The sequence below is a fragment of the Myotis myotis genome, unplaced genomic scaffold (assembly GCF_014108235.1).
Source record: "Myotis myotis isolate mMyoMyo1 unplaced genomic scaffold, mMyoMyo1.p scaffold_m19_p_10, whole genome shotgun sequence".
Classification (NCBI taxonomy): Eukaryota; Metazoa; Chordata; class Mammalia; order Chiroptera; family Vespertilionidae; genus Myotis; species Myotis myotis.
Genome location: NW_023416314.1, coordinates 21170921 through 21198267, shown reverse-complemented (window position 1 = coordinate 21198267; position 27347 = coordinate 21170921). Strand labels below are relative to the sequence as shown.

The window sequence follows — 27347 nt, the reverse complement described above, 5'->3', positions numbered from 1 at the left end:
AATTATTTCTTGGTGGCAGGACTATCTATGTTAGGGATATGAGCCCAAAGGTGGAGAGAAAAAGATTGGGCTTTAAGCAAATCACAATGTGACTCAGAAAGAAATGTCTACTTACCTTACAGTATGTTGGGAGGAGAATGGTTGAACCTAGCAGTTAGAAAATATTTAAGTTTTTTGAACTCTCAGAGGTAGTCTAAGAGCAGTGAAATATGTGAATACAGGACAAGAAATATGTGAATACAGGAAAAGATTAAGCAAGAAATGATGAGAAAACTACAAATATTCAAGTTTGGTCTTGCTCTGAAAGTTATATGGGTGGTAATGAAGTAGTCTAAGAAAGATGTTACAATTAAATATAAGATGGGGAAAGGAGGAAATAGTAAAAACTGAACATTTTTCTTCTTCTCACAGTTACAATTTCTATTAATTTTTGAGAACACTTACCAGAATACTGAGCAGTTGGTTGCATGTTACTCATATTTCTTCTTTGGTCTTTGTAATCTGGGGGTGGCCTTGTCAAATGTCTGTTTATCTGATCTTGTGAAGAAATTTTCTCCTTGAAAACACAAACAAAAACATATTGAATTGCATTGTTACTTCGTCATTTGTAAAAATTTATAGACTGTTATTCAAAAAAGAATATGAGAACAATCTTCAGTCATAGCTACGAATCATGGACCTTATTTATTAGTCTCAATTCAGAGACAAATCCTTTTCCATTTCAATAAACTTGTATAGAAGTGCAACTTCTACTTTCCTTACCGTTTGACATGTGTTTTAGGTGTAGTAACTACTCTTATTTTCTTTATTTTGCAATTAGATTTTGATGAGGACTAAATTTGTATGATTTTTGAGATGATAGTTCTAGTTTTATTTTGTAGCACACTTGGTATGCTTTGGCACCTATACAGGGTGGGGCAAAAGTGGGTTTATAGTTGGTTGTATGGGCAATAATATAATAATTAATAAGCAATAATACAAGAATAGCTTTGTGTTTCACCTACTCACAACTGTAAGCCTACTTTTGCCCCATCCTGTATATAGGTCTGGCTCCACGGAGTATAGAAGGCATAGGAGTAGGATTTCCAGATAAAATACAGGACATTGTGGGTATTCTGTACTTTTATTTGTTAAATCTGGCAACTCTATACAGGAGGAGATAACCTATCAGGTACTGGTAGAGGCGCTATATGCATATGACTTCCTTTCCCCCCTCATAAACAACCCTGGAAGGTAGGTCTGATTATTCCCACTTCATAGTTGAGAAACAGAGGCTTCCTTAGCCTAGTGGCTTACCCAAGACCACAAAGTGAAACCAAAGCCTGAGTCAAAGACTCAGGCTCTTTCCTGCCAGCCCAGGCAAGGGCTCTCTTTCTCTGTGCCCCATTCTCTAGGCACAGAAGTCTCCCAGGCTCCCTCTTTTCTTCCTCTGGAGTCACCTCCCTTTGGGTCTTTAGAGTAGGTTTCTTTGGGAGCTAAGAGAGGAAATACGGAACACTCTACTTATATTGCCAATGTCGTTTATTATTGTTTCAATGAGGGAGACTGCACAGGGGCCCATGGGTGTTTTAGTTGGAGCATGTTAGAAAGAGCCTGTCACAGGACTTGGGCTTTGGTTGAGAGATTTTGGGAGTGTTTAAGGAAGTGAGGATTTGTTCTGGATTGTCAGCTATCAGGAAGTGAGGTTGATCCTATGATTGAGTAATGAAGTAGTTGTCACTCATTTAGCCAAAGAGGGGGATTTTGGTATTTTGTGGGTTGCACAGTTACCTTGTTTATATCTGTTTTTAGACAAAATTATGAAGTGGCCTTATTGTGTCTCATTTTATCATGGTCTCAGAGTAACCCTGTCTGAGGTCAGTATTTTGTAACATTGCTTATGTCCAGCAGAGAACAAAGCGGCCTGACTGTCCTATCAGATCGGGACACGGGGGGCTACTTTTTTGCATTCTCAGTATGGATCAGGAAATTTTTAAACTTGCTTCACTGCACCCCAAAGCAACCTCCATTTTCAAAGATAAAGATAATTGGCCTAGGTAGGCAGAGAACAATATAATTATAGAAAAGTCAATAAATAGAAAAGAAGACCATGTAACAGATAGATGGGTAAATTACATGAAAGCCAAATCCGTACTGCCTAACTTAGAAGCCACTTAAACCATGGATATCTCAGTTTCCCATCAAATTCCAGGCTTTCTAAGTAGAAAAAAATCTACTATACAGGAAACCCCCCCCCCCCCCCCACAAAACAACAGCCTTAAAACAACAAACCAAATTCAAATTCTTGTTTCGAAGAAGAAAAAAAAAACTTGAAAGGCTCACACAGTTTGGGGGGCATCAAATAATTCATATAAAACACAATTTTGATGAGCTAAGTGTAAATGAATCAGAAACACATGGATTACATTTCTTTTAAATATGGGTTCACGAATTAAGGGAAAAAGTGGTTGGTGAAACTTTGGGTTTACCCAAACCCTAAATGTTTAAAAAACAGCTTTGAGATGTTCTATGAACCCAAGTGTGGCAAAGTCCAGCCGTCCCTGTTGTAAACTATTGTGCAAGCTGACAGTTTTGAATTTTATGCCAAGCATGGGGCTTTCTGAAATCTTCTCTTTTTCAAAAGCATCTGTTATTTTTCTTTTTTATGCAATTAGGTGTTTCTGCTGTTTATGTTGAAGAAAATCAGATTCATGTGGAGAAAGAGAGAGAGAGAGAGAGAGAGAGAGAGAGAGAGAGAGAGAGAGAGAGAGAAAGAAATTAGGCTTTTCATTCCTCATTAAAGACTAGATTTCAAATTTGGACTTATTTATATATATTCAATTTAATTATTGAGTTTTTTATTTTATTTTCCTGAGGGCTAAATTAAGTTACCCAAAGCGTTAACATATACATTTCTGGAAACTTGAGCTTCTTAAACTACTTGTTCACCAACGAGGTAGATGTAGCGGCCTTCATATGGACTATCACAGAAAGGCCTATTGTCACTGTGTGCTGCAGAGTGGCCAAGACCAACCTTCAGCACTGCGTGGGGACTGCTTCATTCCCAAGAGAGCAACATTCCCATTCTGTGAAAAAGCGTAAACTCGCAGGCATCCCTGAGACCACTTCTGTGGAACATGGAATTTAACTTATCAACGAATGCCTCAGGATAACCCAATATCTCAAAAACCTAATATAGAGAGAATCTGTCCTGCTTCCGTTTTGCCATCTCAAAATGTAAAATGTGAATAATTCTAGGACCTCCGACATACTCCTATTGCAAGGATTAATCCTTTAATTCTGAAAAAGCTCAGAATGGTGCCTGGCACATAGAAGGTGCAGGAAACGTGTTGATAATTATGATGTCCATTGTAATAATACCAATCGCCCCTCCTCATGCTTCATTGGTGGGAGAGTAATAGAGAGTAAGGCTAAGGCTTTCATGAGAAAATGTCTCAATTTAGGCGCCGATCTGGCCTTGCCAACTGACTGCAAATGACTACAAAGCATATGCTAATGTAAAGTGGTATCAAAGACTGTTTCTTCCTGGATATGCTAACAAGTACAGGCACCCTCAATGGCATCCAAACAAGAGAAATGTGAATGGTTTATAAAAATCACAAAAACAGCAGCCGCATTCATCTCTCGCAGCTCATGCCACTGCCTTTTGCACCTGTCCCAGTGGTGACTCAACGGGGGCTCAATGAGAGTTAGGCCGGTGCCAGGATAGGACCCTCATGGAATGTTTCCTTGCCTTTTAATCAGAGCTGAAAACCCAGAAATTCAACCTCTGCATGTTATAATTCAACAAATTAGTAGCTTTGATGGGAATGACAGTGGAACCAGGAAGTCAATCTTAGATTGTGCATTTTCCACCCTCTCTACCCTTGTTCCTAAGTATTTAGTTATAAGGTAAAAAACAAAACTAAAACAACCCAAACAAGTAGGAGCAAGTGATTGGAGAACTGGAGTTTCCAAAACTATGATTTATAGGAGAAATCAGCTGCATCACTTTAGGTCGGCGGTTCCCCTAAACCTTATACCTTAGGGCAATACTCAAAGTCACCTGAAAATTTATTTCTCACTATTTCTTATTCAAATTCAAATAAATGTATTTCTATTTCTTCTCATATGCTTTGGACTTTAAACTTACTCCATTTGTTATTCCTTAAAAAACAGAAATAATTATTACATTATTATGCATACTTTCCATTATGTATTAAATATTTCATGATAAAATCTCAGACCAACTAATAAATACACACATAGGCTGTGCCTTTTGATCTCTGACACACCCTCTGCCTGGAACCCTTTAGACTCCTACAGTCCTTCAAAATCAAATTTTACCTTTTCTGGGAGACTATTCCCAATCTCTCCAGCTGGATTTCATATTTTCCTCCATTACATTTTTCCTTACTATGTGTATGCCTTTATTATAATGCAAATCTGAATCTAGTACTTCCTTGTTTAAAATCCTTAACATCCTCTCCATTACGTTTCAGACAATGTAGGTTCTGATTTCTTAAGCTCTACCCTCTGGCTTTTCTCTGTCCTAGTGCACGGTCTATGCCTCAGCTAACTGATAGGTAGTATATTGTCTCTGCGTCTTTGAATTTGCTGGCTCTTCTGGCTGTAAACCCTTGCTCCTCACCTCCACCTCCCACTTCACCTTCAGATCTTCAGTAGATACTACTTCCTCTCTGGAACCATTTCTAGTAGTTCCCACATCACAGCATTTAATCACATGCCTTACAGTTGCCTATTTATTTAGCATCCCCAGTGGGCTCCAAGCTCTCTAGGGACAAAGGCAGGGTCTGTCTTGTTTATGGCTGAATTCCCATTGTAAAGATTTAAATATGTACTGAATGGAATTTAGAACTTATCACACCTTGGGTTTTTGACTCTTATTACAAAGTTCTTGAATATAAAAATTTGTGGTGTTGTTTTTTTTTTTCTCTTTTCTGTGTTCCTTGGCTCTATCAGCCTGGAGATGGTTAACCTTGTCCCTTTCTTCTTTCATTTGGCCAAACAGTTTGAAGGGAGAGAATGAAACTTGGAGATAGGGCCTTGGTCCTAGGAGGCAGGAAGGGTTTGGATCAGCTGTTGGGTGTATGTGAATGTCTGAGAATACAGAAGGAAAGAACAGATAAACGCTGAACAGGGTTAATGTTTGGGTAATGTGTGGGAAATAATGGCCCTGCCTCTCTTTAAGGCTACTTCTATATGATAAAAGTGGGAAATACACTTTCCATTTTCTTAAAAAAAATCCCCCATTTTGAGATGCTATATTTTGAAAGCCAGATCTTAAGTTATGAAACTCCACGTTGGCTTTTAAAACTGCTTTTACAATTTTCTTTCTTTTTTAAAAAATATTTTTTATTGATTTTTTACAGAGAGAAAGGGAGAGGGATAAAGAGTTAGAAACATCGATGAGAGAGAAACATCGATCAGCTGCCTCCTGCACACTCCCCACTGGGGATGTGCCCGCAACCAAGGTACATGCCCTTGACCGGAATCGAACCTGGGACCCTTGAGTTCACAGGCTGACACTCTATCCATTGAGCCAAACCGGCTAGGGCTTACAATTTTCTTATCTCTAAAATCAGTTTGGATTTGAGCTGGTTAGAGTTCTGTTCACTATATCTGCCCCTCGGGGCTGCGGAACAAGGCTGGTTTCTTTTGCCTGATTCAAGTGCCCATGGTGGTGGTTCTAAACATTCCTGGGCTGGGCAGGGCTAGTTAGCTGAGGTGCCCTGCATTCCAACTGTCCAGCAGCTGGTAAATCAAGTTTTTTTTTTGTTTCCCTGCTCCCCCACCCCCCAAGCACTTCACATGTATAGAATTAACTTCTCTTAGAGACAGGACACCCTTTTTGCTGACCCATAAGTAGGCACAGAGGAAGGGCAGCAAATAGAAATGGAAAGTAATGGACTCCCTCTGTTGGGCCAGCAGGTACGCGCAGTAGACGTTAGGAGAAAGTTTTACCGCATCCACCAGCATCTGCTGCTGCAGGAGAAGCTGCTGTTTCTGCTCCAGGATCTGCCTCTGTAGAGTCTGTTTCTTTCCCATCAATTGCTGATTCAACAGTGATTGCTGGGAGTTCATGTAACCGCTTCCAGTGTTTGGATTCGAGCAGGGGTTGGGACTTGGACTGGGGCCTGTGCTCTGGCCTACCACAGAGTGTTGATCCTAAAGAAGAGAAAGGAGGGAGAAAGCTACTGTGAGTTGAAAGAAGCAAAACGTATCACAAAGATCCTAAGCTGAGATTCCGAACATTTTTCATCTTGTTAAGATCAAACATGGTGAACGGGTTGGAGATCAGAGAATTGCTTTCTAAGTGTAGAAGAAATAATTGCATATCACGGCAGCCGAAGCAGCTGGGTCAGTGACATTGGGCCCTGGAAAAGCTCCCCTAGAACTCTGGTGGGGGAACCTCCACATTCCAGAAGGTGTTTATGGAACCTCAAAGAAAACGACCATAAAAACATATGGCAAACCTTGCAATTGCTCAGGAACAAACACATCATAAAGTAACAAGTTCTCCCTTTTCCCTAAGGTTAGCACATATCAATGCTGATCCTGCAAAGAAAATTAGGTTTCGATTCACATGTTTAAAATTTGAATAAGAATTTTGAACAGAAGGGGCCTCGCTGGCGATGAAAAGGCAGGAAGGCCTGTGACTTCTGTTTTACAAACACTCCCAAACTTGAAAAGGACTTCATTTTTCACAGTCTTGTTAATTTTGTTCCCTGGTCAGTAAGTCAGAAATCTCAGTGCATAAGTAATATAACAGCACCTAACTGGCTGGCAATGAAAAAGTACTGACTGCAAACTCACATTGTATATGAAATCATACTGGTTACTAGTGAATCGCCATTCTAACTTATGGTCTCTACCAATCTTTAGGCACTGACAGGTCAGGACCCTGCAGTGGAGAAAGCCAAACCCAGCCAAATACTTTCATTAACTTCTGATGATGTGTTTAGAATTGAGCTGTATACTGTTGGGGTTATAAGAAAACTAGAAAGCATTGTCCTCACCTTGGAGACTTTATCATCTAACTAGAGGCCTGGTGCACGAGATTCATGCACTCAGGGTAGGGGGATCCCTCAGCCTGGCCTGCACCCTCTCACAGTCTGGGAGCCCTTGGGGGATGTCCGACTGATGGCTTAGCCCCACGGGGAGCAGGCCTAAGCTGTCAGTTGGACATCCTTAGTGCTGCCTGGGACGCCGGCTTCTGGCCGAGTGGCACTCCCCCTGTGCACTGACCACCAGGGGGCAGCTCCTGTGTTGAGCATCTGCCCCCTGGTGGTCAGTGCACGTCATAGCAGCCGTTCGTTCCACCCGTTCTGTTTGGTCTATTTGAAAATTACCCTTTTATTATTAAGGAAGAACTTACAGACTTACATGTAAAAATACAAGCAAATATAGGATCAAGTTTTAGATTATAGGATACAAGTGTGAAGTCAAAGATGTCCTTGCCTTGCTCCAGAAATTCTGAGGCTGTGGATTGGGTACCTGCTCAGGTGATTCTAATGCCCATTGGCCTAGGGCTGTGGTCGGCAAACTGCGGCTCGCGAGCCACATGCGGCTCTTTGGACCCTTGAGTGTGGCTCTTCCACAAAATACCACGTGCGGGCGTGCGTACAGTGCGACTGAAACTTCTTGGCCCATGCGCAGAAGTCGGTTTTCGGCCTGGGCGAGTCTAGTTTAAAGAAGTACTATTGATATTTGCCTCTGTTGACTAATGAGTTTGCTGACCACTGGCCTAGGGAATACTCTTTGAGAAACACTGGCTATGTAGGAGCAATGAAATCCAACTCTCATTCCCAACTGAACTCTGTGAGGGCACAAGAGCTTAAAAAGATAAAGCAACTCTCAGGATGCCTGGCAAGCAGTAGTCATCTAGTAAGTAGTCTCTTCCCTTTTATCTCTTTCCCTTTCTTTCCTTATTGGCTGAGTTTTAAAAGAAGCCTGGGATGTAGGAAGCAAGGCCTTGCTTTAGGAATCCCTGGGGCTACAGAGCTCACCAACTGCCCTCAAAAGCAAAAGGATACACAGTAACCTTAAAGGTGACCATGCACTGAGTCTTATTGCAGGCCGGTCACCGTGCCTAACACTTGACTTGATCTCTCCTGTTTACTCCTCCCAACAAAACAACGAGCAAGAAGCAGTATCATCCAGGCTTTGCAGCCCAGAAACCTCAGCTCAGAGAGATCGCGCAGCTGTACGTCCTGCAGGAGGATTTGAAGCTGGGTCTGAGTCCAGAACTCCAGTTCTCAATCACTATACTCTGTTGTTTTGCAGTTGAGATGAGAAGCATCAAGGAGAAAGATGTTCATACTTTAAATCTGTGCCAACCCATCTGTGCACAAAGCATATGTTTGTTGAGCCCTTTCCTCAGGGGTGAGCCCCTTAATCAGGCGCATGGAAGGGAGTATATTGGGGAGAAGGACAGGGGTGTGGGGATGGGGAGGGGGATTGGTCTTCCTCACGAGTTAATTTAAAATAATTAAAGCCATCTCTGAGCAGCTTAAAGGAACCATCCTCTCACACATCTGAACCCAATGTCCAGTCAGTTCTCTCAACTTTACATCCATCATGGCTTTTGGGAAAGATTTCATCCCACATGTCCCACAAGCCACTAAAAGTGTGGACTGGGAGACAAGACGTGAGTGTCATTAACAGAATGGTCGTCGAGCAAGGATCTGTGAGTTGAGTGCTCTTGGAGGGCAAATGGAGAAGAAAATATATGAAGACTGCATGTTGACTCTTAGGTCCACCCACACCAATGAGGGGAAAGCAGAGCTGTGACAGGGAGAAAGAGATGAGGTCAGAGAAGCATAAACACAGCCAGTCATGTTGGAGAAATCAGGGTGAGAATGCATTGGAGGCAGTGGCTGGCCCTCCACTCTTCACTTTAAGCTGAATAGAAACAGTCTGCTCTTTTCTATGATATAATTTGGAGTTTAGCGTAAGACTATGTGAAAGGAAGATTTTGTGTTTTCAAAATACGGTTGACAAACATACATAGAAAAATTAAATTCACTTTTCTTTCAGCCTTCTTTGCTTGGCTGTGCTGTAGACAAAACCATGAGCTTTAGAGACAGGCCTGCCGTGATTCACATCCAGTTCTGGCTCTTATTAGCTGTGTGATCTGGGAGAAGTTAATTCTTGTTCAAAAGCCTCAATTTCCTTATCTGTAAAATGGGAACAACAGTCTCTGAGAATTAGAGGACATAATGCAATGCCCAAAATATTCAGTAGTAGTAAGCACTGAATAAACAATAGCTATTCATAATTATTAAAGTTATTTCAACATAAAGGAGTAAGAGTCTGTCTGTTGTGAAGCAAGGGATATAGATAGGCCTTGCAGATTGCAGAAAGGTGTTTTGTGTCAGCTCTATCAGAAATGTTATGGTTTCAGTTATGTTGTAGACCGTGAGCTATCTGTGGAATTACCTCCATCCTCCTACCTGGAAATGTCAGATGAGCTGAATGTCATTATCTGATGGACTGTCTTTTGGAGTGTGCTTCTTTCATTTGGGTTATGAGCTCAGCTCAGCGCCCTGCTATTTTGTTCCTCATTGTGCTGTGCTTGTGTGTGTGTGTGTGTGTGTGTGTGTGTTTTGTTATTGTTGTTAATCCTCACCCAAGGATATTTTTCCACTGATTTTTAGAGAGTGCGGGAGAGACAGAGAGAAAGGAGTTTCGATGTGAAAATCACATCCATTGGTTGCCTCCTACACAGCCCCAATCAGGGCCTGGAATAGAGCCACAACCCAGGTGCATACCCTTGACCAGAATCGAACCCAGGACCCTTCAATCCATGGGCTAATGCTCTATACACTGAGCCAAACCAGCTAGGGCCTGTTTTTTATTTTATTTCTTTCTTAACATTTACATTTACTAAGTATTGTACCTTAATGTCATTTATAAAATGAGGTAATTCTATTCATGACATAAAATTAGACCAAATGAAATTCAGAACTGATCCAGGAACTTAGTAGGTGCTTGGTAAATTTTAGCAATTAGTATTTTTCTTATTACTTATTGTTGTATTATTTCACATATGACAGATGGTTTAGGAACAATGATCTCTCTGAAGGAGCTTCTGCTGTAAGAAGGGTACTTGGATTGCAGGTGTGCGCATGCTTTAAACACAGGCTGGCCCTTGGCGTTCTCCAGTTGGCCATACTCTCCACTATTCCCTGTTTTATTTTATCTACCCATTTTACTCATTTCTATTACTTGCGTGACCCATGTAGGCATTTGAAGTTATGATCTCTGGCTTATAGTTTACCTGGGAATCTAAGAAACACACTTCACTTCCCCACATGTGCACTCACTCAAAGTCATTACAGTAAAAAGCAATGCATAACAATTTCCATTAGGTGATATGATACCTACTAGTGCCTTAGAATTAAAATCCAGATCTCTTAATGCCTAGTCTAGTTACCCATGATGAATTTGATAAATTTTACTGAATATCTGCTATGTGGTAGGCAATTTTCTATTTTTTTTTAAAGATTAAAAAGTAGGTAGAAAGGGGGAAAATGAAGAGAAAGAAAAGAGTGCTTAATGTGGGCAACATTGGTAAACATCATCAAAATAATTTCCAGTGGAATCTGTAAAACCACACTCCTCTAAGGTTTATAGGAGATCGGCATGCCAAGAAAACACAAGCATATTTCTTTCTCTCTCTAATCAAACAGATGGACTGTGCTAAATCTAGTTTCATTCCTTCCCAATACCAAAAGATAGAAACATAAGAGATAAGCTCTCTTATGGAATTTTGTGGAACATTTTAAAACCTTGTAGCTTCTAGCCCTGGGGCCTTCCCATGGACTCTACCATACACATTCTTACATTCTTTTAATTCATGATTGAAATAATATTTGGCTGATGCTTCATTTTTTTGCTCTTATGTTAGCTATGAAATACAAAACACCTCCTTATACAGGCTTGCTGTCATTGCCAAGATGTTGTGCAAACTCTAGTACATAAAATATTTTGAAAGAAAAATATGCTCCCATGTGTTGGCTTTGGTTTCCATATTCAGTCTCACTCTTTGCTTTACACTCAACCTATGTAGAACTTAACAGAATTCATCTGTTTCCTATAACGCTCATTTTCTCCTCAACAACACGGGAAGGCCATGGTAAAAATGGCACATTCTCAGCCCATACGTGAAAGTGTGTGTGTGTGATTGTAAATGAATAGGTATTTCATTGATGGAGTGTTTTATATGATAGAAAACCAAGTTTTCTAGAGAAATATGAGTTAAAGATTGATTTGGCAGCAAGTAATAGCCACACACTGGTTCAAATCATGAACTTGAAAGATCTTTCATTTTGCCTTTTTTTTCTGCTTCTACCAATAAAATTATAGTATTTGATGCTAATCTATAAAGTAGGCTTCTGATCCTATCTTCTTGGGATTTAATATAACTTTACATTTAATATTCTCTTATAGTTCTCCACACTTATGTGAGTGTGTGTATGTGTATGTATTTAAAATTCTAAAATTATTTTAGAGTATTAGTTAAGCCACTGAGTTAGAGTAGTATGCCAAGTGCTTAAATATGGTTAAAGCTTCTTGACCCTTGTTTGAATCCAGCATAGGCTTGCTAGGACAGTGAAAGCATAGCTGTATTTTTTTAAAATAAAGTTCTGCCAATAATCAAGCTGTGTCTTTAGAATTATCTTCACTCTACTCCTATTCATTCATTCAACACATATTTGCTGAGCATCTATTATGCAGCATGCATTCTTCTAGGCCTTGGGGCTCAAAGTCCATGCATCCTACTGGAAAACACCGCAGTTTGTCTATACTTTAAAGTTTTCCAACTGGGCTACTGATGGAATATTTATCTTCTAAAACGGCCCAACGATGCTAGGAGACCATTTGGTAAATCAGCTACACGATGACCAAACCTTTGAGCTGGAAGCAATCAAAGCATGTTCACCAGTAAATGGCAGTGTATAAGGTCAATTTACATTTGTAGGAAGCTGGATGTATGTTTTAACGTATGGTAAACACATGTTTTCCCAAATTTGTTACTTTGGTGACTTAATATCTTGTCCTATGGATCACAAGAAGCACCAACACAAGATTGCAAACTATGTCTATAAAACCTGACAGAAAGTTGAGGGAACCATTGAACTCTTTTAAATGGGTACCTCTTTTCCCTAAGAGGACAAATTACCTGACCTTCCTGTTATTACCTATATTTCTCTTAAAGCCGGTTTGAAGTTCTTTTGGAAAAAAAGGTCCAAATTTAAAAATTAGAAATAAACCCCTCTATTCCAGTCCTCACAGCTAATTCACCGATATTCTCTTTGGTAAAATTTTGGGAATAAATACTTAAAGAAACAATATGTACAGAGAAAACCTTATGTCTCAATAAACAAACACCAGAGCATACACCTGGCCCCTGGGGTCTTACTTTGAAAAAATGTCTCTGTAAATTATGGTCATTATATGAGAGATGTTTTTAAATAATGTTAAGTATTAAAAATGTTGGGATTACCTCTTCTTTTCATTTTAATGGAACGCAAAGGTTCAGTCAAGCAGGACTGATGTCAACAAAAGGTAGAATGGGTCCAATTAGATATGTCTTAAAGCAGCAAACAAAAATGTCCCTGGTGCCCGGCCGGTGTTGCTCAGTCATTGAGTGTTGACCTATGAACCAGGAGGTCATGGTTTGATTCCTGGACAGGGCACATACATACCAGGTTGTGGGCTCAATCCCAGTGGGAGGCGTGCAGGAGGCAGACAATCAATGATTCTGTCTCCTCATTGATGTTTCTCTCTCTCTCTCTCTCTCTCTCTCTCTCTCTCTCTCTCTCTTCCTCTCTGAAATCAATAAAAATATATTTTAAAAAATGTCCCTGGTTTCATTGAAGTATGTTGAAATATTAAGACTCATTGAATTCACTCAGTTTTACTGCTAAAGCAGTTTTATGGGCTTATTAGGACAGTAAGTTTCACAAAGCAAGCAAAGTTACCAGGCAGGTGTTGTTCTCTTAATTTTAAAAAGAAACAACCTCTAAAAATATTTGTTTTGTTCTAGGCATCTGAGTGAAATGGTTCTCTATTTCTCTTAACTTGTTTTAGAAGGGGGATATATAATGATTTCCCTGCCTTCTCCCCCTCCCCCCACCCAACACAAATGAAGTAACTTGGGATCCATGAGAGTATTTTGGCGTGGGATGACTGCCCTTTCTTTTTCTTGGCTTCCAGAGCCAGGCATCTGCAATTTGCAAAAAAAAAAAAATTCAAGATAAAGTACCCAGCTGGGCAAGTTTGTACAGTAGATCTCACAAACTGGTTTGCTATTCAATTAATCTTTTTTCCCCCTTCTCTGGTCCCACCCCCCCCACACACACACCCCGTCTCAGTGAACTCACTGCTCAAGGCTATTCATCTTCTCAACTGTCTGCTGATGAAGCCATTGATTTATCTCTGTGCCTGAGAAACAAGTTGCCTTGACTGCTTCAGACTCCCCACCAGCTGGCAGGCCCACTGAAGCTAGTTATTTGGGGCCTGGGCAGTGAGGTGGCTGTGAGTGGCTACAATAATGGAACAGTGCTAGTTTGACACAACAACAATGACAAGACAACCAGGAAATCTTCCAGGATACAAATTTTAAACAGAAGGACTGAGGGAGGAAACACTGCTTATCTTCAGGTCGCCAGTCTTTGCTTTCAAGGGTCAGTTAACTCTGATACAACCGGTCAAATCCAGCTCGCCACCTTTTTGGTAAATAACATTTTATTGGAACGTAGCTCTACACGTTCATTTCCGTATCATCTGTGGCTACACTACAACAACAGGATTGACAAGCTGTGACAGAAACCTTATGGCACACAAAGCCTACAATATTTACTGTCTGGCCCGTAGTGGAAACATTTTGCTGACTCTTGGTCTCTTTGGCTGCACTAGCCAAGGAATGCTACTTTACATTGAATTGATAAAATGCTTTAGAGAAAGAACCCAGCACACCTTGGAAGGAACTGGCAAGTTGGGGATTAGGAACACCTATCGGGAGACCTGTGTACAATAACCCTCCGCTCCAGCCACGATTACACATAGCAAGAACTGCAAAGCAACTTACACATCTTCCATCCAACTTCATTTTACCGATGAAAACGCTGCCCAGAAAGGTTAAAAGGTTGACTCTCACAAGGTTACAAACTTAACTAAAAGATGAAGAACACATATCCAAATCCAGGAAAACATATTAAGGAGAAATGAATGTAATAAAATCTATTCGCTTGAGAGAATTGTAGTTTGCCTGTTGGAACTGGCTTGTTGGGGGTGAGGGGTGGGAGGCTGGGAGAGGGGAGATGTTTAAAGGTGGTGTGCAAACACAGGAACATGTATTTGGACTAGTACTTTTCTTTGTCCTTTGCAATTACAAACGGGAGCTGCTTTTTGCTCCTATTTTAACAGGGCCTTCTTCTTTGCTTGCTTAGAGCCTTCTGCTCCACCCTGCAGGGAAACCCCGATCATATGTTTATTATCTGGTTCAAATGATTAGAATGAGTTTTGTAGTCGCCGCAGAGTTCATCCTTTGGATGTTACCTAATTTTCAAATCCCCAGGACACTGCATCTATTCTTAGCCTCTGGGGCGGACACTTATTATGGGCTGGCACAGGAGAGCAGTTCCATGGGCGAGGAAGCAGCATTTAGGTGGGAGAGTGGCCAGGAACAAAATGTCAGTGGGTCAGGGTGGAGTGGGAAGAATTTGGTAACTCGGGGAGAAGGAATGAGAAATCTTTCTTAAAAGAGAAGCTTTTCAGCATTAGAAGGGCTCTTTGTGGCAGACCTGAAATTTCTGCTCTGTAAGTTAGCTTTTAGCTTTCCGTCCCCAGAGCAATGGTTTCAAACTGTTCTTCGGATAACAGTGACGTTTGAGGATTTCACAAAGCTATGGATTCTGCTTCTCCTCCCATCTCCTCAAGTACACATACAACTGACAATACTGTCTACTATTTCAGGGACTTTACACATTTTCTAAACATCTACAGACCATCCATCCATAGACCTTAGGTTGAGAACTGTACCCCCTTCCCTCAAAGGTTAGTGTTTATGAAAGTAGTAAGATGATTTCACCTTGGATGTAGTCCCTACACTGTGCTCCCAGCTTAAGATCATCCATAGCTCCTCTTTGCATTTAGGATCAAGTCCTAACTCCCAAGGCCCTCCATTATCTGGCTTCTGCATGTTTCTCTAGCCTCATCTCTCAGGGCATTCTTTCTTCACTCTGTGCTATAGTAGCATTAAACTACATGTAATTCTCCAGACTCCCAGAGCTTTCTCCCTTCCATATTTTTGCACATGCTTATATCCTCTCTGCCTGGGATATTCTTCCCCCATCCCTTGCTACCAAGTGAACATCCATTCTTTCTAGGCTCAGCTCAGATGTCATTTTTCCAGGAAGTCTTCTCTGACCTCCCAAGGATCTTCGATGCCCCTTTTCTGTGCTTCCATCACACCTGGTACTGGCCCATTGGGTAGCATGTGTTACTCTACATCACAAAAGTCTCTTTGGTAATATCCATTTCTCATTATAAGTGCTTAGAAGGCTGGGATGTTTATCATGATATTCCCAGGGCATAGCAGACTCCCCATAAATGTTTCTTGTATAAATTAATATATAAATCAATACATTAATACATACAGAAGCAGTGTGAAGCAGGAAATGGAACAGAACTTCCTGCTATAAAGCACATGGGGTGAACATGCTAGCTCTTTGCAAAGGCACCTGGAAAGCCAGTAGAGGAGAGCAAGGCAAAGGTGGAACAACATTGTTAAATCCAGTGTTGCTTGTATGGGTGTGCCACCTGAGAAGGGTTTATGGCAGTGGTTCTCAACCTTCCTAATGCCATGGCCCTTTAATATAGTTCCTCATGTTGTGGTGACCCCCAATTTCATTGTTACAAATTGAACATAATTAAAGCATAGTGATTAATCACAAAACAATATGTAATTATATATGTGTTTTCCAATGGTCTTAGGCGACCCCTGTGAAAGGGTCGTACCACCCCCAAAGGGGTCGCGACCCACAGGTTGAGAACCACTGGTCTATGGCATAAAGGATGTTTTAGGAAGGAAAGAGTTAGTGATAAGTAATGATGAAGATATGATGATGATATTGATGATGCCTGCATGTCTCAGAAGGCAGGAAGAAGGCACACAAATGGAGTATACTTTCTACTAGGGGGATGTCCACCTGCTGGCTTAGGCCCGCTCCCCAGGGGATCAGGCCTAAGCTGGCAGTCAGACATCCCTCTGGTAGCCTGGCAGCCCTTGGGGGATGTCCACCTGCGGAGGAGGCGGGAGAGGCTACCTCCACCTTCGCTGTGCTCACAGCCATCAGCCCGGCTTGTGGCTGAGCGGAGCTCCCCCTGTGGGAGCGCACTGACCACCAGGCAGCAGCTCCTGCGTTGAGTATCTGCCCCCTGGTGGTCAGTGCGCATCATAGCGACCAGTCGTTCTGCCTTTAGGGTCAATTTGCATATTACCCTTTTATTATATAGAATCAGCAAAAAACCAACAAGCAGTAATTATCCAGAGATCTGGTCAGTTACTTGAACTAGCAATGGTTAAGCATTACCACCACACAACTAAAACAAGATTAGGAAATTGTGCTTAAGGGTGATTTTATTCTTTGTTGAGTTTATTCTATAAATTGTGTTGGTATTCATCCCTTCTCTCTTTAGTATAATGTGTAATTATATTAGGATTATAACTCCTCTTTACAAAAACAGTCAGCTCAAAAGAACAGATACTAGGAACCAGTTTTATACCACAAACTTGTGCTATTCCTCTAGAAATTTTTGAAAGATATTATGGTTGTAGATTGAATAAATTATTAACATTTTCTGTTCTCATTAAAAATAATGGCTAGCCAACAAGCAGGTAGTAATAGAGAATGAAGAAGGTACAAATAAAACCATGGTTCAAAAAGGAAGGAAATCTCTTATAAAGAATTGGTTCTTCAATAAAAATGATGTCCAAATATTATACATGAAATAAATCTGAAATTTAAAAAAACTGATTCCCCAAAGTGGCTTCTAATACCTAGGGAAGAATATAAGATTTTTTTCTTTGGAAATAAAAAAAATCAATATGGAATTTCACTTTAATGAAAAATTTGTAGACTACTTTTAGCTTATGTCTTTAAGATAGAGAAAGGAAAAATCTAAGAAAATGCTCACATATCTCATAAGAAAATACTATATTGATAAAAAATGTAGATATAGCTTTTGTAGTCAGAATGCCTGTTTTTTAAAAATATATATTTATTTATTTCAGAGAGGAATGGAGAGGGAGAGAGAATAGAAACATCAATGGTTATCAGCAGATGAATGGATTAGAAAACTGTGGTACATCTACCCAATGGAATACTATGCTGCTGTAAAAAAGAAGGGATTCTTACCATTTGCAACAGCATGGATGGAACTGGAAAGCATTATGCTAAGTGAAATAAGCCAATTAGTGAAAGATAAATACCACATGATCTCACTCATTTGTAGAATACAAAGAACATTATAAACTGTTGAACAAAAATAGAAAGAGGCAAAAAAGCATCGAACAGACTGTCAAACTACAGTGGGAAGGTAGGGGAGGGTTGGGGGGGGGTAATAGATCAATCAAGGACTTGTATGCATGCATATAAGTGTAACCAATGGACGCAAGACGCTGGAGGGGGTGGTGAGGGCATGTGCCGGGGGGTGGGGAGTAGAGGAGGCCGGGTTGGGGGGAGGCCAGAATGGGGGGGAAAAAAGGAGACATATGTACTACTATTTGTAATACCTTAAACAATAAAAAAATAAAAATAAATAAATAAATAAATAAATAAATAAATAAATAAATATCCCTGACATAGGCAGGGATATTTCTTGCTTTCCCTGCTGCAGGAATTATGCCATCCTGTCTGGGAGAGGGGAATACAGAGTGATTGCGTAATGAGTATGGGATTTCCTTTTGGCTTGATGAAAATGTTTTAGAACTAGATAGAGCTGGTGATTGCACAACACTGAATTTTGTTTAAGTGTCACTATTTGTATATCTTTAAAAGGTTAAATTGTCTGTTGTGTGAATTTCACCTCCATAAAATAAAAATAATAATTAAGCTATGGGGGGGAAAAAAAAGAAACATCAATGGTGAGAAAGAATCATTGATTGGCTGCCTCTTGACCTCTCCCCCCACCCCCCACTGGGGATCGAGCCCACAACCTGGGCACATGCCCTGACTGGGAACCGAACCGTGACCTCCTGGTTCATAGGTTGATGCTTAACCACTGAGCAACACCAGCTGGGCCAGAATGCCTGGGTTTTAAATATTTCTTCCATAACTTACTAACTATGTAAGAAGTTACTTACATAACTTCTTGGGCAAGTTATAAAAGTCTCTCTGCCTCAGTTTCTTACCTATTAAGGGGTAAATAATAGCACCTTCCTCATACAAGTGTATGGCCTACATAAGATTATGTTGGTAAATATGTGGCTGTCTCCGGCTCATAGGAAGGATACAAAAAAAGTGAGCATTTATTTCAAGCTGTTATTTTCTTTGACAGTTTTTACTTCTTCTACACTAGGACCTTATTTCATTAATTCTTCTAGGAATCTGTTTCATGTGACCTGTGGACCTTGTTAATTTTGCAGTCTTCTCTTTTAATATCTCTGGGCCTTCCTTTCTCCCAATTTTAGGGTATGCAAGTTAGATTACTAATTTGGTATAATCTCCAAATTCCATTCTAGTGCTGGAACAGTTGACATTCCTTTTTAATTGAGTCAAACTAACAATAAATACCACTGAGATGAAATCATTTGATTTCCTTTTTTCCATGAGTCTAAAATACAACCTAACAACATGACATGCAGTGGTTTTGCCACTATAATGAACAAACACGAGATTTGTTTGGGGGGGGGGCGCGGGTGGTGAGGGGTAATCAAACTGGTTATCTTTTTTGAAAGTGACTGAGGTAAATAAATTGGGGCATGGGGATGGAGATGGTGAGGCAAGGTATTAAACTGAATTCCGAACCTGTCCACATTCTTCTGTGGAAAGCACAATTTAGAACTGTATTGCTTTACCAATAATATCTGACTTTTCTGAACTGATTCTTCAAAAAGACATATATTTTCCATGATTCTGTAAAAACAAAACAAAACAAAACAAAACAAAACAAAACTACCAAATATTTTGCTAGAGGTAATTATTATGCTTTGAATATCCATTCTTCTGTAAAATATATAAAATGTATAAACCTACAAGGTAGCTTTATGTGTCCTCTTATGAGAAACGAGAAAATACCTTGGTTATTGCATGGAAATAACAGACATGGAAATCTAGATACACTGATACAGTACAGGGACTGAGGGCAATATCTTCAAATGTGTCCATTTACTCCAATGTGACATGATTAGCTATTTTTGAATGTATTATTATAATGAACACTAAGGACATTAAGAAAAGGACCCATCTGTTCTCTGTTAAATGCAGCCCTGAAGTCTCCCTTGGATTAGCGAAGCAAGCCACTAAATACTTCAGTGGGATTTCAAAAAAGCTGAGTTCTCCCTAAGAATCACTAAGGGATGAACTTCAAAGATTAGAGGTTTCACTTGGATCAATTCCCAGAAAATCAGGTTATTTACCAAATCTTATTTATGCAAACTATACGAACATGTTTTGATCTGCAGAGTACTAAAATAATGTTTAAGAAAAACAATAACCTTAAGTGAAAAGTCTACCCTGGAGAAGAACGAGGAAGGCCAATTCTCTTTGGTCTGATTACCTTGTCTGTCTCCACTGATCAAATCAGCTGTACAACTACTCCCAGATCTGCTGTCACTTCACGGCCAGGACTCTAGAAATAAGTAGCTGAAGTTTTTATTAACTCTGTTATGTTAAGTAATAAGATTAGGGGTTTCTTACACACATACGCACTCTCTAACACATATTTTAGCTTATTTCTGTTTGAAATTACAAGATGGAATGGAGTCTAAATTATTTTTAGATGTCAACCTCTTCTTAAGACATTTTTCCATCTACAAGGATTTCTAGTATAAATTTGGGTTCACAAGCTGACTCTTCACATTAATTCATCTGAATGGAGAATTCAGAATGAGGTAGGTCTATGTTGGCACCTGTCCAACATAGGTGACTGGTATTGCCTGAGTCCTATTCATATCTTGTATTTATCTTTGTTATATTACATTTTAGTTATTTATTTACATGTATGATTTCTATTACTATACTATTATTACTTTAGAAACATGGATTGTTTTATTCACATAGGCATTTCCACTAGTACACATACTAGTAAGCCTGATATAAAATAATCAGTATATATTTGTTGTTAAATAGATAAAGAATAACCAATTACATGAGAATCGGATAAACTTAATTTATAACATGATTTGCAATTATTTAGGTGTTATTAAGAAAGCAACATGCATACCAAAAATTTTCAGTGAAATGACAACTGTCAATGTCAAATATAATATGAAATGCCTTAGCTGGGAATGCTTATTATTTGTCAATTCAAGATATAACACAAATCTTTTTGCTTATGATTAAAACCTTGAACTTAAATTTAGCATGTACAGAGTTATGTGAACTTTTAACCTTTTTTTTTTTCCCCTTAGTGATTTGGGTAGGTTGATTGTGCTGGATTCTGTTACTTGTAACTGGAAACAGATCCTTGATTTGAACATAACTGTCCAGTGATTTTTCAATTGGGTAAACATTTGTGGCTTATGTTCCTAACTGCTGATCAGGAGAGAATGCATGAAAGGACACCAATATATTGTATAGTTACCAATGTTTACATTGTTTTGTGCTTTCCAAACCCATGTGGTACTTTTGAAAAGAATATACATCTGGGAATGCAACAGCTCTTAAGCTGCTGGCCGAATGCAAATAACAGTTCATTTAGCATATACTGAGCACTTCTGCATATTTAAATCAAAACTGTAACTAAGTTTGAGCCAACTGGATTCCCTTTATAATTTGAAAATACTGTTATCTAGCCATCCACAGAAAAAATAAACATGAAGATAATTTAAAAAATTTCTAGCCTGTTCATAAACTTAACAGAATTTGGGCCAAATATGCTCAATGCCACAACATTGAGTATCACAGAAACTTAAAACCAGTCAACTGCTGTAACCGGTTTGGCTCAGTGGATAGAGCATCGGCCTGCGAACTGAAAGGTCCCAGATTCGATTACGGGCAAGGGCATGTACCTTGGTTGCGGGCACATCCCCAGTAGGAGGTGTGCAGGAGGCAGCTGGTCAATGTTTCTCTCTCATCGATGTTTCTAACTCTCTATCTCTCTCCCTTCCTCTCTGTAAAAAATCAATAAAATATATTTTAAAAACAAACAAACAAAAAAAACCAGTCAACTACCATCTTTGCCTACATTAACTACCAAAGAATTGGCTTGAAAAAGTTATTTAACTAAATTAACAAAATCAACAAGTTGTATTGGTATTTGTAAGACACAGTTTGTTTGTCTTATCCAAGGGCTTGATTTGCCTGATACGTTTTTAGTTGAGGTTCATATTTATCTAATCCTGGCCAGGTCTTGACTTCAGTTTTCTTCTTTTAGATACAGCTGTATTGACATTGTGAGATTCTAGCATCATTTTTAAAAGTTCCTATTTTCAAGGTACTGGGCAAGCATTAGTAGTCCATTGTAGAGAGGTGGTGCAGTTAATGAACATTTTGAGAGCTAATTTAGCTAAAGCATTTCAAACTCTTTAGAAACAAAATAACATGGTTAGATGTAATGTTAATATGCAACTGACTAGCTATACAGGTCATAGGAAAGGGAGGACAATTCAGTTCCTTTAAAATATCACTGAATGCTGAAGATGGCCATTCTCACAGACAGCAGTCCTTCTGCACGCCAGTGCCGTGCCTTTCCCGTTACCTCTCAATGAAGTCTGAATATTTTTCACACACATTTCCTTTACTCTGCCTTCATCATTTGTTTTGGCAGCTGAGTTCATGGTTTTCTCCCAGGTAATATACCGTTTATTCATATACCCTGCTATAGCTTTCCATACCAAGAAGGTATTCATCTTTGGATTTCACTTTGTCCTTGGTCATAAAGAAAGTAGGATGGTCACTGCTTTTAGAGGAAAAGCAACAAATCTGGATAATATAGTTTATTTTAGTAACTTAATTATATTATTGTTTATAAACGTTCAAAGAGAAGCTATTGGTCTGTGGGGAATAACTTTTCGTCAACTATAACACCAGCAGAACTAACTTGTGTACTTCCTACTACATTCATCTTTAGAAGGGAGCAAAAACAACATGGGCATTGATGTATGGTCCCTCCATTTTTTAGGGAAGACATGAAAAGTATGGCAATTTACCTGTAAGCATCTATTATAGTAAAGGAAGGCTGTGGTGTTTCTATTTAAATGCAAATAAGTCACAATGTTGTGTAGAAGGTGATTTATTTTGATATGTCCCCCCACCCCCACCCCAGGATTTTAGGCTAGCTACTAGAAATATTGTCCAAGGACATCTGGTCAAGGATCTACTTTACAAAATGGTCAAATATTCCTTAATGTTTATATCTATGGTCAAGGATAAAAAAACAATCAGGCTACCAAGATTTATAAGGCCCGGCTTATTGAAAGCTATTTCTTGGAGGGCTGCAGTTCCATGAAATGAATGAGGAACAATTTGTAGTTTGGGGGAATGGTCCACTAACCGAAAACTGTAACATGTCTTAGTAAATGAGCAAACCAGTTATAATTAACATTATCATCATAAACCTCCTGATTTCTGTCTTAATTTAGTATAGCTCCCCATTGTAACGTCAACAGATAAACAGTGTGGTCAGAGAAAATTTACATTCTATATATTTAACTACATGTGGACACATACATAAACATAGAGGTGAGATTATGAAAATTGAAGTATTTACAGGTTATATATTGTGACTATTTCACCAAGCAAACTGGATTTCTTTTTAGAGATTAAATGAAAAACCGTTTTTCCTGTTTGGGAGGGTTTAGAGCAAATCTATTGGGAGATGCAGGGGCAGATCAACTAGCCTTTCTGGGGTCCCTTACCACTTTTATATGTAGGGGACACAGTGGAAGAGGCAGGTGCCTGGGCTATATAGGATTGTTTCTGATATCAGTGGAATGAACATTTGTAGTTACCTGTAGATTTGGTAGGACATAGGATGCTGACAGAGGCCACATTTTAGATTGCTAAAGGTCCAAACAGTCCTTACTCAACTTCCTTCATTACACTGTAGATGAGTTAAGAGGAATAGGGAATAAAAAGGAGACAATAATTTTGAATCAAATTGCTATGTATGATATAAGGCAGAATAAAAGTTGCTTCATGCATACATCAAAAAATTACTGCAGGCTTTATTTGTTAGAGAGAAATCATTTTGGTTAGGGGGTAGTAGATTTAATCTGAGAGTATCACCAACAATTTTAGTTACCCTATATTTTTTTAGTACTTTCATGTAGGTATGTATTTTATAAATAATCTATATATATAAAAGACTAAAATGCTAAGTGTCCATCAACCAGTAGCTATGACATGCACTGACCACCAGGGGGCAGGCACTCAATGCAGGAGCTGCCATGACACACACAGGCCATTTAAAAATAAATGGCGCCATGGACCTTGTGCCGGCCAAGCAACACTCAGCTTCCCCCAAGTGGGACACAGGCCCCACCACCACCCTGGAGCGACATCCCACCAAATTGCAGCCAACACTGCCAAGAACCTATAACGCAAAATGTGGCCCAGAGCCCAGCCCAGCCCAGAAACAATTGCTGTGGGTGCTGGGTAATGACATCACATAGCAATGCCTGGCTTCCTCTCCCTAGAGACTAGCCTCCTTGGAGTTTCTTCAGCCCAGGAACATGACTTGCTTTATAGCCAGGTGCAAACATTTTACACTTTAACCAAATGTTTGTGAAGCGTTTTCCCATGCCTCATCTCATTTGATCCTCACAGAAGCCCTGGAGTAGGTAGATAGGAGACTCCGTAGAATCCTATTTTCTTTTCATTAGCCATAAAACGGAGATTTAGAAAGTTTAGAAACTTGACCCGACTGAAAAGAAGTAAGAAATGGTGGAACTTGAAAATGACTTCAGGTTTTCTCACTGTGCAGTATATAGTCAAACACTGCTGCAGTTAAACATTTAACCCTTTGTTCTCCCTGCATGATCTACAATAATAATCTGCTTTGTGTTGATATTTACTGTTGTGTTGCTGACAATTACCTGAAAGAGAAGTTGGGGTGCTTCACTGGGCTGGAAAAAGTTTAGCTAAATCAGAAAGCAGGTCTAATTAAGCAAGTTTATTCTATACCTATAAAAGGCTAAGTTGACTCATGCATGTGAGATACATATAAAGCTCTTGCTGGTGCCACCTGTGTTTTGATCTGTCATTGTCGATCGTGAATTTGGTTGACACTTCTATTATAGAGAAAGGGCGAATAGTGGTATTAAAATATTTCTTCTAATTAGTTTTCTTTCAGTTTCATGATAATGATGCAATAATGTTTATAAGAACTTGAGTTTTTAAGGTCACATTAACCCAGAAGAATAATTTTTACATTTAGATATAGTTTTTTTTTAATTTAAAATATTCCATTGATTTTTTTATAGTAGTAAAATAAAAATTCAAAAATGATTATATAGAAGTCCATAAACCAACTAAATAATGACAGAATAAGTGGGATTTTTTTTTTTTTCTTAGCCTTTAGGAAAATTCCAACACACACTTGAACTTCTCACATGATTTTGGGGTAGCCTTTAGTTTGCAGAACACAATTTAATATTTCATTTATAGAGGGCAGGAGAAATGGTAACAAAACTTTAATATTTGATTTCTGAATATCTGTGCTTCCTCCCTCTCTCCAAAAAAGGATATTTGTGTGTGTGTGTGTGTGTGTGTTTGGGGGAGGGTCTTTATAACATTACTACCATAAAATCTACATCTATGTACTTCTTGTACTATCACACCTTTTCCCCTAGAAAATGTCATATGCCACAATTCAGCCGAGCCAAATTCTTGCATATCTGCTCTCTATTTTGGCCTGGAGTAACGTGTGGGAAACAGAACATCCCGAGCCTCTTCTTAAAGCACCACTAGCAGGCACTGTTACAGCATTTTCATGCGGATTCATTCCACTCAGGCAAAAATGGAACAGCGGAGGATCGGCGAACACAATCTCATAGCAACAGACACGAAAACAGTCCCTCATTACAAGCTTTGTCCAACAATCAAGTCTTTAACGAGAACAAAGGTTGACAGTGATTAATCATTAAGCGGTTCCTTGTTCCTCCACGCACGTGTTCTCGGCAGCCGCCTGCAGAGGCAGCCTGGCATGCTTCCTGTCTCTGTGCTCCGCTGTGCCATGTCTGAAGGGACAGCCGCGCAGCCCTCTCACTATTTTAATTTCAAATGCTACAAACATCGACAGAGTTTCTATGTGCACATGTCTTGACTTTTATTCTGAGCCTGGCAGACTCTGAATGGATAGGGAGTGAGGACATAATAAGCTGTTAGCTCCACATCTGCTTACTAGATTAGGTTCAAAGATGGTAGGAGAAATTGATTAAACACTGTTTTCGAGAATAAACCTTTGAATTTTGTTTGCTTTCTTAAGCAACACAATAAATTGAAATAATTTAGCTGTGCAGTGAACATAAGATACCTTTACTACTGTTTGTACATTAAAAAGCTTCTATGTTGACAAAGCACAATGTTTCGAAAAGCAACAAAAATATTTTCAGAAATCCTCTTTCAAATTATTCTGTTTCACAGGGCCAGGGAGTTGTCATGTTAACTAACATTGCCATTATTTTATTCAATGCTCCTCTTGTGTTTTTAATTACCTGACTAGGTTCTGTTTATCTTAGTTGGTCATACAATTGTATATGTATTCATCTTAATAGATTGACGTGGAGGTTCTATTTTTCAACATGTAAACCATGTTATGTGTGGACGAGGTGAAGAGGGAAGAGTAGCTATGAGGTAGGTTTCTAGGAGGTGAGGGGCAAAGGTTAATAGAAACAACAACAAAAATTACCAATGGGAGTCAGTTATGTTAACACCAAATACATCGTTTTTGCAATAACATCAGACCTAACAGAAACCAAATTGAGGTAATTCTAAGGATTCTTTGTGTCTATTAACTTCTTTTTTCCAAAGTGGTCAGAAATAAGTGATGGCAAGTCTCCAGTAATTCAAGTAGCAGATTTAAACCATTATGTCTACAATATAAAACCTAAAGCATGACATCCAATCACAAAACATGGAAGATGCAATTTTCCTGGCATACCCAGCATTTAGTGCACAGCTGTAAATTATTTAACCCGAGTTATATTCACTAAGGAAAGGGAAATGACAATGACATTCTACAAACAAAAGGACCACCTTATTATTGATAACTAAGGTCATCATGCAAATGTATGTGACAGGGATGACATAATGGTCATTGACTTGTGTTAAGATCAAAGCAGCCTGTTAGAAACCCCATTCAGAAAATGAACATTTTTTTAACTGGAGCCTCCTGGGATTAACATTTAAAACTAACAACAGTGAACTTTGAACTGTGAGGGAAAGCAATGAGAAGCTATAAGAGGAAAGCTTTCAGAGTTTGAGATGGTAGACGATATGCTTATAAACCAACCCATCTGATTATTTTAACTCAACTGAACTCAACTCAACTTGTAGTAACCTATTCCAATTGGTTCTATGTATCTCTGTAGTTAGGGAAAATGAACTTCGCCACACAAATATTCTTTAAAAACACATATTTGGCTTGAACTGTTCGGCTTATCCTCAATCTTTTTCCAATTAGAAGATAAGCTTGTAACATTTGGGGGCTTATGTCAAAACTTTAGGGCAAAGATGGAAATCAATTATAAGTCAAGGGATTCTAAAAAGATGTGTAGATGGCGTGGAACATTAGAGTAATTTTTAAATCATGGGGTAGGCAAATATCAAAGAAATTCCCATACATGTTTATTGGTATAATTATTTCTAAATAACAATAATAATGATCATATGCTGGGCGTTTTATGCAGGATCATATTTCATAACCATAACAACCTCCTAAGATAGGCCCTATTAGTATCCCATTTTAAAGATGAGAGAACTGACATCTTGAGGTGGTAAATAATTCATCTAGTTAGTATGTGACGAAGCCAAAATTTTAACTCAGACAGCCTGACTCCAGAGCCCTGCTATAATGCTGGCATAAGAAATAAGATAAAAATGAACTCGTCCAGAGTCTTTATTATAAAGCAGTGGTAAATATACACTATTGGCACATAATCCCATATAATA

At 39.1% G+C, this 27347-nt stretch overlaps 1 protein-coding gene across 1 annotated transcript in view; it reads right to left on the bottom strand.

The window, feature by feature from the left end:
- Positions 1 to 27347, bottom strand: part of MAML2 (mastermind like transcriptional coactivator 2) — a 359786-nt gene that overhangs the window by 8221 nt on the left and 324218 nt on the right. The window contains exons 3-4 of the mRNA XM_036324620.1: positions 5965 to 6168; positions 445 to 556 (exon numbers count right to left, since the gene is read on the bottom strand). Coding sequence (XP_036180513.1) covers positions 445 to 556; positions 5965 to 6168 — 316 coding nt within the window. The remainder of the gene's footprint in view (positions 1 to 444; positions 557 to 5964; positions 6169 to 27347) is intronic.